Genomic DNA, 12,228 nt, shown 5'->3' on the forward strand with positions numbered 1-12,228 from the left:
TTATTTTATTTTATTTTATTTTATTTTATTTTATTTTATTTTATTTTTTGTAGGGACAGGGTTTTGCCATATTGACCAGGCTGGTCTCAAACTCCTGACTTCAAGTAATCCTCCCGCCTTAGCCTCTCAAAGTGCTGGGATTACAGGCGTGAGCCACTATGCCTGGCCCACTCCTGAGCTTGTTATGTGTCCTCTGGGGGAGGCCCCAGCATCACTGCTGGCCCCAGCTCCCAGCCAGGGCCCCAGGTACACATGCAGGAGGGACACGGCACCATCATTCTGCCCTCGCAAGGTGCCGAGGCTGTGAGTGAGCTCACCAGAGGAGGAGGGGAATCAGTAGGTGACCCCACAGCCAGGGCCTGAGCTCAGGAAAAGCGGCACTGTGGCAGGTGTGTGGTATGTCAGGAACCCAGAAGCTGCTGTCCTAGGCCCCTTTCCTCCCTACACCAAGATGTGGTGTAAATGAGGGGCCTCAGCTGAGGGACATTTTGCTGAGTGTCAGAAACAAAGGGATAGTCAGGAAACCCGGGGGAAAAGGGAATGTCAAGGTGGGTAGGTGAGGACCAGGGGCAGGGCAGCAGAGCCCCAGAGAGGTCCAGTGGGCACCAGGGAGGGCTGCCATCTTCCTCTGTGGGGCAGGCCCTGGCTGACCACACAGTGGTAGATAGCCCCTCCCCACCCCACTCCCCAGTCAACGTAAATCTCCACATACAACCAGGTCCTGTCCTCACCTCACCATGACAACCAGCACCCAGCTCGGGCCTGCACGGCCCTGGTGTGGACCCAAAGGTGGGGTGTGGGGTGAGGGTGAGGAAGGCAGCGTCCACGTCCTTTGAGGGCAAGGCTGGCCCCGAAGTGGAGCTCTGGCCCAGAGGAGAGGCAGGCTCCGGACCAGAGAGGCCAGGAGCCAGTAGAGTGAGGCCTCCCTCTGCCACCCCTTCCCCTCCCGGCCCATCCAGGGGAGACTTGGGAAGCAGGGGAGGAGCACCCATCACTTTCCACCCCGGGAGAGCACTGAGGGGGCTCCAGGCTGGGTGGCCATGATGTGGTAGATGGATTCCCGGAAGCGCTGGTCCCTGCTGAGCCGCTTGGCCACCTCCTTTAGCTCCTCCATGTTGTTGGCATCCAGCTGGGAGGTCATGAAGGACTGGGACGGCTTCACTGGGAAAACAGGAGCCCGACAGTCCTGTGAACAGTGCTCCTTCCACGAAGGCCTGGCCCTCTCCCCAGCCTCACACCACCCCCTCACTCCCTTATGTGTGCCAAGCTTCTTCCAGTCCCTTCTCACCCATGAGCTTCCATATTCTTTGAGAAACCCAGGGCCCTGAGAATTCACCCATTTGCCCAAGGATGGTGGGGCCAGGTTCAAGGCCACACTTTCAAGTCTCAGAGCTGGGCCAACCCTTCTGGCTCCCCATGTTGCCCTCTTCCTGCCTTGTCACCACCCTACCAGGGCACGCAGACAGCCACACTCACTGTCATTCCAGGAGGTGCTAGACCGGCGCCGGTGGAAGCGGCAGCTCTTGATGCGGCGAGTGGCTGCCTTATGGATGTACACGGAGTTCTTCATGATCACGGGCATCTTGGCCTCCAGCTCGGCATTGCGGATGCACTCCTCAAAGAATCCTGTGGTGGCAGGGCCAGGAAGGGTATGGTTCGACTGTATCCTTACCCTCAGCCAGTCCCTCCCCTCCCAGGGATCCTGGTGAGGTTGAGTAGGAAATATGCTGACCCCATCCCTTGAGATTCCAGAGCCACCTGCTGAAGTGGACTTTCTTTGCCTTTCAAACCACAATCTGCAGCCATCTCAGGGCAGGCCTGCTGAGAACAGAGCTCTGAGCTTTTGATAAATGGAAGAAGCTCCGGCTTCCCCCCCACCACAGGTCCAACAGCCACAAGAAAGCAGTGGTGCTGAGATTTATGCAGGCAGGTAACTGGAGAAGAAACCCTTCAATAGCCATAGAGCACCTCATGCATAGAAGAGCCTGTATGGGGTTCCTGGCTCTATAGGGCCGGTATCCCATCTGGGGCTGAGTGCCAAGGTTGGGGGCCAGGACCCAGAGGCAGAGCTTACTTTTCAGATGGCTCACGTCAGCCCGCATCCTCTCCTCCTTCTCCTTATTCCGCACCTTGGAATTCAGCCCCTGTTCCAGGCTTCGCAAGGCCCCCTCTGCCTCCCGGAGTCGCCTCTCCAGGTCCATACGGACCTTCACCTCAGCCTGAGGTTGAGGAGAGGGAAATGAGAAGGAAGTCAGGTCCTGGAAGCAGCTGCCATCTTCCCCAGAAGCCTTCCCTGGTCACCCCTGGCTCCATGGGCTTGGATGGGAGTTATCACATCCTGCCTCTGAGTATTACCCTTTGAACCAGATGGACTGGACTTGGCACCTGCACCCAGCAGCTGTCTGTCAATGATGCAGCAGACTCACTGCTTTCCTTCATGGTGGTTCTACCCCTCGTGCCTGGCCGTCTGGTCAGACCGACAGAGATAATTCATGCAGCTACCCAGTAAAGTACAGGGGTGGGACAGGAGTCTCCAGGGGAAGGGAAGGGCCCTGGCACCAGCTGTTCCCAGCAGGCCAGGTCACAGCACCTTGAGCTCCCGCTCAGCCTGCTGCTTCTCTGCTGTCAGCTCCTGCAGCGAGTTCTGCAGTGCCTGGGACTGGCTGGAGTAGAACTCACGCTCCTCCTCCAGGGCCCGTGAGCGCTCCTCGTTCTCCTTCATCCTGTGGGGACAGTAGAGGCACTTACTCAATGCTCACTCGCCAAATGGGATTGCCAATGGGTGGACAACTCCCCTTAGAGACTGGACTGGAGAAACCTTGAATCCCAGGCTTCATGAGCTCCTGAACTTTGTGAGTCCATGCACCCAGGGGATGAGATGAATAGTGTGGTCAGTGCTGGGAGCCCTAGGTTTAAAGTCAGAAGACTGGAGTCCTGGGTCCAGAGCTTACTAGTTCTGTGACCTCAGAAAAGTCATACAACCCCTCTGAGGCTCCATTTCCTTATTTGTAAAAGGGGGCTTAAAAACTTGCCCAGCCTAAGGGCTGGGCGTGGTGGCTCAAGCCTCTAATCCCAGCACTTTGGGAGGCTGAGACGGGCGGATCATGAGGTCAGGAGATCGAGACCATCCTGGCTAACACGGTGAAACCCCGTCTCTACTAAAAATACAAAAAAAAAAAAAAAAAAAACTAGCCGGGCGAAGTGGCAGGCGCCTGTAGTCCCAGCTACTCGGGAGGCTGAGGCTGGAGAATGGCGTAAACCTGGGAGGCGGAGCTTGCAGTGAGCTGAGATCGGGCCACTGCACTCTAGCCTGGGCGACAGAGTGAGACTCCGTCTTAAAAAAAAAAAAAAAAAAAAAAAACTTGCCCAGCCTTCCACAAAGCGTGGTGATAAGGACCTAGTAACTCTGCATGGTTCACACCACTGCACGAGATAATTATCAAGCCAGTTTTGGGTAGTGAAAGTTCTCTTCCCACTTTCCTGGTGGGGAAACAGAGTCCTAGGCAAAAGGAAGTGAGTGAGCCCTACTTGGTCAGTGCCAAGCAGAACCCAAGAGTCTGGGTGTCCAGTTCAAGGAAAGTCCCCAGACCCCAAAGCCGATGGTGTCCTCAGGGGTTGGGGCTCCCTCACCGCTTCTCTGCCAGGAGCTTCTCCTCTAAGAGCTGCTGCATCTTCTCCTCTATCTGCTGGAGGTTGCTATGGAGACCCCTGCTGGGAGGGGGCTGCTCACTCTGATTGGCCAGTGTCTGCCGGTGGTTCTCATTCTCCTCCAGCATTTCCAGGGTTTTCTTCTTCTCTATGGAGAGTTCCTGGCATGCAAGGAGGGAAGGAAAAGAAAAGCCCAACTTAGGTTCTCCAAGGTGGCTGCCCTCACCTGCTTTTCCATTCTGGGGAGTGACCCACTCCTCTCTCAGTCCTCTGTGGCTACTGAAATGTCTTCATTCTTCTCCAAAGCTAAAAGGCCCAGATCTCTCCCACAAGAGGGCAAGGTTACTCCTCCATCAAGAGCCATAAAGGAACCCAAAGTGCCTTCCAGTGGAGACGGCACCTACCAGAACAGGGTCGCATGATCTTCTGGGGTCCTGGTTCCTCCAGGGCTGAGTGAGGAGACATATTGGGCTTACGTGAAAAACACCCAACAGGAACACCAGCCCAAGAACAGATTTAGATGCTCTCACAAACAGAGTGAGGCTGTAGTGAGCTATGATTGCACCACTGCATGCCAGCCTTGGCAACACAGCTAGAACCTGTCCCCCCACCAAAAAAAAAGAGATGTCCTCTCCATTTATCAGACTGGGATCTTGTACTAAATGGCATTACACAGAAGCAGAGTTGAAAATATCCATGGGAACCACCTCCCACGATGTGAAACAGGGAAACATAAATGAATAAAGGCTCCACAAGCTCCAAGGCTCCAGTCAGTCAAGGGAGGCAAGAAACCTTTGCAGCCTTGATGGTAATTCATGGATACAGCACAGATATGGGCCATATACCATATGTGCCAGGCCCACTTCAGGGGATGGGCTTGGAGAGACCATGAAGACACAGTCTAGTGAAATTCACAGTTTGGAATACACACCTAGCATGTTAAGTCCCATAAAATGTATACAAAATGCCATGGGAGCCAAGAGCTCAGAGTAGATACCTGCCTAGAAAATCAGAGAAGCTTGACTGAGGAGATATTTGAGCTGAGTCTTAGAAGGGTGTGAATAGAAGTTCTCCAAGCAGAGAAGAGGTGGAAATGCTACACTGTGTAGAAGGAACAGTATGGACAAAGGTATGGAGCATGACAGAGCTTGCTTCCTTGGGATACCTGAGCTCCACGGTTTGGAGCAGGGGTTGGGAGTCTTTGTGCCAGGCATGGAGGGGCAGCAGAGGGAAGAGTGAGGCAAGAGGGAAGGGGAGGCTGGGGCCAGAGTTTGTACTTGCTTGCCATGCTAAGGAGTTTGTACTTTGTCCTTGAGGCATGTCACCTCCCCTTCCCATCCCAGTTTCTGTGGTATCAGATGATGGTGACGTGGCAGTTGATTTCCCTTTAGGTTCAATGTCACTCAGGAGCAGCTAAGTAAACAAGACACAAGAAGGAAGTGGTGGGTGGTTCCACTGCCCACCTTAACCAATCCTCCATCTGCTATAAAAATAAAAGCACCTGGCTGGGTGCGGTGGCTCACGTGTGTAATCCCAGCACTTTGGGAGGCCGAGGTAGGCAGATCATGAGGTCAGGAGATCGAGACCATCCTGGTTAACAAGGTGAAACCTCGTCTCTACTAAAAATACAAAAATTAGCCAGGTGTGGTGGTGGGTGCCTGTAGTCCCAGCTACTTGGGAGGCTGAGGGAGGAGAATGGTGTGAACCCGGGAGGCAGAGTTTGCAGTGAGCCGAGATTGTGCCACTGCACTCCAGCCTGGGCAACAGAGCGTGACTCTGTCTCAAAATAATAATAATAATAATAAAAATATAAGCACCAGAGGTGGATTTTCTGAGGCCATGGTAATAGCACGGACAAGCCTGAATTTGTCTTTTTTGGGTCTGAGAATAGACACTTCTTGCTTTAGGCCTCATGCCTGGGCTGGAGCTTTCAATGACCCATAGAGAAGAGATCCTTTAGATCAGCCCCCCTCCATGCCCATTTCTCTTACAGATCCCCCCCTGGTGAAACACTGCTGGAAAAAACAGTGTCATGTGGTCCAACCAACCAGCCTGCCACCTGGTCAACTAACCCACCAGTGGCCCCTCACCTCCAGCGTCTGCTGCAAGGACTCCGTGAGGTGCCTCAGTTCCTTTTTCTCTTGCTCTACACCCTTAAGGCATCTTGCAGTCAGTTCCAGCTCCCTGTGGGGACAGAGGGCTGAATATGGCAGTGCCCACTCTCCCCAGCCCCCACCAATCACCTCTGCATATAGAAATGCTTTTGCTTCACTTCCTGTTGGTACTGAGAAGGGCTCTGAATGGCCAGCCGCTCTGCACAGCTGGGCCCTGACAGCAGCAGTAGGGGCCTGGAGCTGAAAGGAAGTCCTAGCCACATGGGTTGGAGTCACTTCCTCCAGGTACACATGCATCTGTCACCTGGAATAAACCTAGGGCCACCCCACAGGGAAACACTGGAGAAACAAAGGGGCCCCAGCCTCACCCTGTCTTCTCTGGACAGCACTTGCTAAAACCCATGGTCATTCAGACACAGAACATGGCTAAGGCCTCTCTCTGGGGTAACAAGCCCCTTGCTGCCTTCTTCACAAGCTTCAGTCACCTTAGGCTTTTACACTAGTTTTCCCTCATCCTACTGGGAACGGCTTTCCCTTCTCCTGCCCAATTTTCTAAATCCTACTCACCTTTCAAGGCCCATCTCAATCAGCCCTGTATTCAAGCCCACAAGGATCATGCATGTGTCTCAATTCCCGTAACCTGGGAAATCTGTATGTTTCCTGGGTGCAAATCTGGTTTCCCCAACCAGATCATATGTCCACTCTTCAAGGGAGTGAACTTGTCTTCTATTCCTTCTAGTACCTGGCAACATTCTGGAAGCTGAGTAGGTGCTTGGCTATTTACTTAGTAACAGCCTCTGGGTTTTTCCCTCCTCAAAATACATAGTTAATTGACACCCTTGGATAAGGTAGTTATAAGAAAACTGTTTCTGGGCTATCACTGATTATGTGTGGTGATGATAATGATGAGGATGAGGATGATGATGATGACCACCACCACCCACGGCAGTAGTCTCCACATTCCTGGAGGCTGCCTCAGAATCACCTAGGGTGTTTTTAAAAAATATATAGATTTCTGGCCCAGTGCAGCAGCTCACACCTGTAATCCCAACACTTTGGGAGGCCAAGGTGGGAGGATCATTGAGGTCAGGTGTTGGAAACCAGCCTGGCCAACATGGCAAAGCCCGTCTCTACTAAAATTACAAAAATTAGCCGAGCATGGTGGTGCATGTCTGTAATCCCAGCTACTCAGGAGGCTGAGGCACAAGAATCACTTGAACCCAGGAGGCGGGGCTGCAGTGAGCAGAGATCGCACCACTGCACTCCAGCCTGGGTGACAGAGTGAGACTGTCTCAAAAACAAGCAAACAAACATAGATAGATGATAGATGGATGGATGGATGGATAGATAGATAGCTAGATACATACATACATACATACATACATACATACATACATACATACAAGTATATAGATATATATACATAGAGAGAGAGAGATCTCTAGGCTCTACCTTCAAGAGATTATAATTCAGTAGATGATTATAATGTACAACTAGATTTACAAACAATACATGGTACTAAAGATCTCAAACGACACATTCCCAAAAAGGACTATGCAGGAAAGACAGCGAATGTTGAGGGTCTTGGCCAACAGCAAGCATCCCTAGGCCAGCATGTCCTGTCTGGCCCTGGGTGAGAGAGGCTTTCGTGAAGGCAAGGGGCTTTGTGGCTTGGAGGGATGCTCCGATGCCTTATGCTCTAGTGGGCAGAAATGACCCTGTTTGTTTGGGGCAGAGGAGTCTGCAGATTCTTCTGGGAACACCCACACCTGGAGCCTTGGAAGATAGACTCAAACTGAGATAGAGCCTGGAGCCTTGGGAAGATAGCATCTCTGAGGTAGGGGCCTCCTCAGGTCTGACGGGGAAGGTGGGCTCTGCATGCCCTAATTTAGTGGCACCCCCAATTCCCGGGCACCACCACCACCTCTTGATCTGCTCCTGCTCCATTCTCAGCTCCTGCACCACCTCCTCGAACTGCTGCTTCTCGGCCTCCAGCACCTGGTTAAGGCGCTCAAGCTCCTGAAGAGACCAGAGAGGAAGAGAAGAGTCACAGGCAGCAAAGGAGCCCTGAGATCAGGATCCCCCACTCTATCCCACAGGACGCTCTGGGGTTTGGCACAGCCTGGGGAATGTGCTGCACCAGACCGGGAATTAAGTTCTAAGGCCCACTGGCACCACTCAATGACATGTAGTCTTGACAAACCCAAAATCCATAATGAACTGAGCCCACTGAAAACACATTTTGCATGCTGAAGACTGGGTTTAGGAACACTCCCAACATTCCTCGCTGTGGCTGGAGGAAACTAGAATTCTAAATGTCTACTCCGTAGGGCAGCTCCAGTCACTGCCACCATCAGGCAGGTTGACTGTCCCTGACACCCAGAGAAAAGAGTGGTGAGTGTGTACTTCCATTCAAGATCCCTGGAGTGATGTCTGTTAGAAGTGGCAAGGAAAAGCTATTCCCAACCCCAAAGTCAGAGAATAAGGACTCTTTTTTTTCTCGAGGTACCTGGGAAGCAATGACTCCAGGTGACTTCAGCTTCCCTCTGCTCCGGCTCCAAAGTGGAGGAGAACTAGAAAATGCAAGACAGGCCCCAGGGGACCAGACTTGCCCCTTCAGGAATCCCAGGAAGCCCAAGTGTTTTCCCAGCAAGTATGTGTCCTCCAGGAGTCCGTTTTCCTGGGGTTCAGTGGCAGGTGGCATGGGGGGCACATTTCACGTAGTTTGGCTTGAACCATTTTTGTGACAACTGCTTTGTTCCTCCACATTTTACACTGTGGGAGGATATTATTTCCACATTCAATTCCTTTCTCATCTTTCAGCTCCAAATTCCACTCTCATTTTCACCTGGGGGCTTTGTTCCCAAATTTAATGGAAACCCCACTGGGGAAGAAGGCTGTCTATATGGAGAAGTTGCCATGGGCCTTGAGGAGATGCAAAGAAGGAATAAAATATGAGGCAGAGGAAGGAGCCTGCATTCAAATCCTATGACCTCCATCTCTAAACTACTTGCCCAAAGAGTTGCTATTTATTTCCCTTCTAATCATTATTGGCACTTTGGGCATGGATCACTGGTTACAAACTGACCTCAGTTTGCCAAATGTTGTCACCACCAAGGCTGCTTGCTGCTCACTGGTATTATTATTATTATTATTATTATTATTATTATTATTATTATTTTATTTTTATTTTTATTTTTATTTTGAGACGGAGTCTCGCTCTGTCGCCCAGGCTGGAGCGCAGTGGCCGGATCTCAGCCCACTGCAAGCTCTGCCTCCCGGGTTTATGCCATTCTCCTGCCTCAGCCTCCCAAGTAGCTGGGACTACAGGCGCCCGCCTCCTCGCCCGGCTAGTTTTTTGTATTTTTTTTTTAGTAGAGACGGGGTTTCACCGTGTTAGCCAGGATGCTCTCGATCTCCTGACCTCGTGATCCACCCGTCTCGGCCTCCCAAAGTGCTGGGATTACAGGCTTGAGCCACCGCGCCTGGCCTGCTCACTGGTATTATTATTAATATTATTATTTTTAGAGATGGAGTCTCTGTCATTCAGGCAGAGTGGCACTCATGCAGTGTCACAATCATAGCTCACTGCAGCCTTGAACTCCCAAGCTCAAGCCATCCTCCTGCCTCAGCCTCCTGAGTATCTGGGACCACAGGCTCGAGCCACCAAGCCCAGCTCTCACTGGTATTCTGATGCTCCTTCTGGGCACACCGCAGGGCCACAGTGCACCTGCTAAAGGTGAGTGGGTCCGTAGGACTAGCTAAAGCCAATGGAATGAGAGCAGAAGTGGGTTACTTCCAGGCAGTTGCCTTTAAGAGGCAATGAATGATGTGCTACGTTCCCTTCCGCCTGCCATGGCAACCAGTGTCTATATGTGAGATACCATATATAGACATAATGTATATATAATTAAAATTTTATTATTATTATTATTTTTTTTTGAGACGGAGTCTCACTGTTGCCCAGGCTGGAGTGTGGTGGCACAATCTCGGCTCACTGCAACCTCCGCCTCCCAGATTCAAGCAATTCTTCTGCCCCAGCCTCCTGAGTAGCTGGGATTACAGGCACTCACCACCACACCTGGCTAATTTCTGTATTTTTAGTAGAGATGGGGTTTCACCATGTTGGCCAGGCTGGTCTCAAACTCCTGACCTCAGGTGATCTGCCTGCCTTGGCCTCACAATAAAATTTTCTCCTTATAGACCCTAACCCCTCTTTGATGAAATAAGAGTTTGGAGCTTCAGAAAAGTTTGAAACTCCCTATTTTATTCATTCTCAGTAGCTAACACATGATATTGGATATTGCTAATGATGATAAACCTCTTTATAGCCTCAGATTCAACAAACCTCACATATTCCCTCTCCTCAGTGGGCTCTGCCTGCTGGCGCAGAGCCGTTTAGAGGCCTGGGGAAATTACGAGCTGTAAGCATCCCTGGGCTTACACTGGAAAAATCACAAAGGTGCCCAGCTCTTTTTTTTTTTTTTTTTTTTGAGACAGAGTCTCACTCTGTCACCCAGGCTGGAGTGCAGTGGCACGATCTCGGCTCATTGCAACCTCCGCCTCCCTGGTTCAAGCAATTATCCTGTCTCAGCCTCCCTAGTAGCTGGGATTACAGGCGCACACCACCACACCTGGCTAATTTTTGTATTTTCAGTAGAGTTGAGGTTCCACCCTGTTGGCCAGGCTGGTCTCAAACTCCTGACCTCGGGTGATCCACCCACCTCGGCCTCCCAAAGTGCTGGGATTATAGGCGTGAGCCACCAGGCATGGCCAGGCGCCCAGCTCTTACGGGTCTGAGGCCTCTGCTGCTTCAGAAATGATTACCCTGGACCCACCTGGAGGCTCCACCCCATCCCTGGAAAGCCCCTTTCTCTGACTCTCCAACTTGCAAGTATTTCCCATTATTTAATATTACACTGGGGTATCTTTTCGCAGTTGAAAATGGGAGGAGCGTCAATGATTAAAACCCATTCCTTCCCTCCCTGGCAATTAAGTGCCTCATGAAGCCAGCAGATTCCAGCTATGCCTCTGAGAAGCAGAAAGTGAATCTGATCCACCTGAAAATAGTATGGCAAGACAATCATTTGGCTTGGAATGATTGGAATCCCCTTCTTTCCCCAGTTGTCCCAGATATATGCGATAAGGTGCTTTTCTACCTGAGTCCGTACTACATGTGCCCAGGCAGCATTTATTGCTCTGTTAACGGACCAGAGAAACAGGCATCCATGAATCAGAACCCTCCAGGGTCAAAGGAACTTTAAAGGCAATTGAAGCCTCCATCAGATGCTTTGATCTGCTTGGTTTTCCTACCAAGAGATGGTCCAAGCTCTGCTTGACTGGCTCTCATGACAGCCCATTTCACCCCTGAACAACCCTGATAAAAGCCTTTTCCTTACAGGCTAAACCCTCTGCTATGCTCAGCACTGCCACTCCCTGACAGCTACAAATATAAAAGCATTTATGAATAATGAAGATTTTTGTTGAAAGTTTTGTGGGGCTTCAATGAGAGCGTTCTATTTCATTCATGGAGCAAAATTCCCCTCCAAAATCTCATAAGCCATCTCTGTCCCTTGCCCAAATTTTTCTCCCTTCAGCAGCTGCCTGGCTTCCTGGGCCTTTCTCTCTGTCTCAGCTATACTCTCTCCTGAAGCCCCTTTCCTCAGCTAGGAAGCCTGCATGTCCCTGTCACCAAAATAAGAGCTAGGGAACACCTCTTAGCAAAACAAAACACAGGCAAAGCCAAGGATAGCAGCCAAAGCCCGGCCACTCTGGGCTGCTCAAGCACACCTAGGGGAGGAGGCATCCCATTTCCACCACCAGCTCTACTTGAGCCAAAAGCTGCCTACCTCATAATCCTTCAATGGGTACGGCTTATCCCCCTTGAGGCCATAAAACAAGACTAACCTCTTTTCTCTTCAAGTATTTAAAAGAGCAATTCTGTCCTCAAATCTCCTGTCCTCCAAACCAAATAATTCCTGTTCACCACACTTCACAGGGCATGATTTCTCATCCTCAGTGAAACTAATTGTATTCTTGAAAAGAATGCAGTGACATAGACTCCTGATTAGGAAGATTTAATACAGTGAAGATTCTTTCAAATTAATTTACAGGCTCAATGCAATTCCAGTAAAACCTCAGCGAGATTCTTTCTTATAATTCTATTAATTCATGCCACACATATTTATTGCCTAATATGTTTCAAGCGTCTGCCAAACTATGCACTGAGGACATGAAGATAAGCAAAAACAGATGTATTCTTGCTCTCAGGGAGCTCACAGTCTAGTGCAACTATTAATAAAAATCAGGGCCAGGAGAGGTGGCTCATACATGTAATCCTAGCACTATAGGAGGCCGAGGTGGGAGGATTGCTTGAGCTCAGGAGTTCAAGAGCAGCCAGGCCAACATGGCAAACTCCATCTCTACTAAAAATAAAAATACAAAAAATTAGCCAGGCATGGTGGTA

At 50.6% G+C, this 12,228-nt stretch overlaps 1 protein-coding gene across 1 annotated transcript in view; it reads right to left on the reverse strand.

Moving 5' to 3' along the window:
• Nucleotides 1-961: 961 nt before the first annotated feature.
• The window catches only part of PLEKHD1 (pleckstrin homology and coiled-coil domain containing D1), a 43,722-nt gene continuing 32,455 nt past the window's right edge, over nt 962-12,228 (reverse strand). The window contains exons 7-13 of the mRNA XM_023230200.2: nt 7,687-7,781; nt 5,739-5,832; nt 3,631-3,809; nt 2,591-2,723; nt 2,075-2,219; nt 1,477-1,626; nt 962-1,161 (exon numbers count right to left, since the gene is read on the reverse strand). Coding sequence (XP_023085968.1) covers nt 992-1,161; nt 1,477-1,626; nt 2,075-2,219; nt 2,591-2,723; nt 3,631-3,809; nt 5,739-5,832; nt 7,687-7,781 — 966 coding nt within the window. The 3' untranslated portion in view covers nt 962-991. The remainder of the gene's footprint in view (nt 1,162-1,476; nt 1,627-2,074; nt 2,220-2,590; nt 2,724-3,630; nt 3,810-5,738; nt 5,833-7,686; nt 7,782-12,228) is intronic.

Source organism: Piliocolobus tephrosceles, chromosome 6 (genome assembly GCF_002776525.5).
Source record: "Piliocolobus tephrosceles isolate RC106 chromosome 6, ASM277652v3, whole genome shotgun sequence".
Taxonomy (NCBI): Eukaryota; Metazoa; Chordata; class Mammalia; order Primates; family Cercopithecidae; genus Piliocolobus; species Piliocolobus tephrosceles.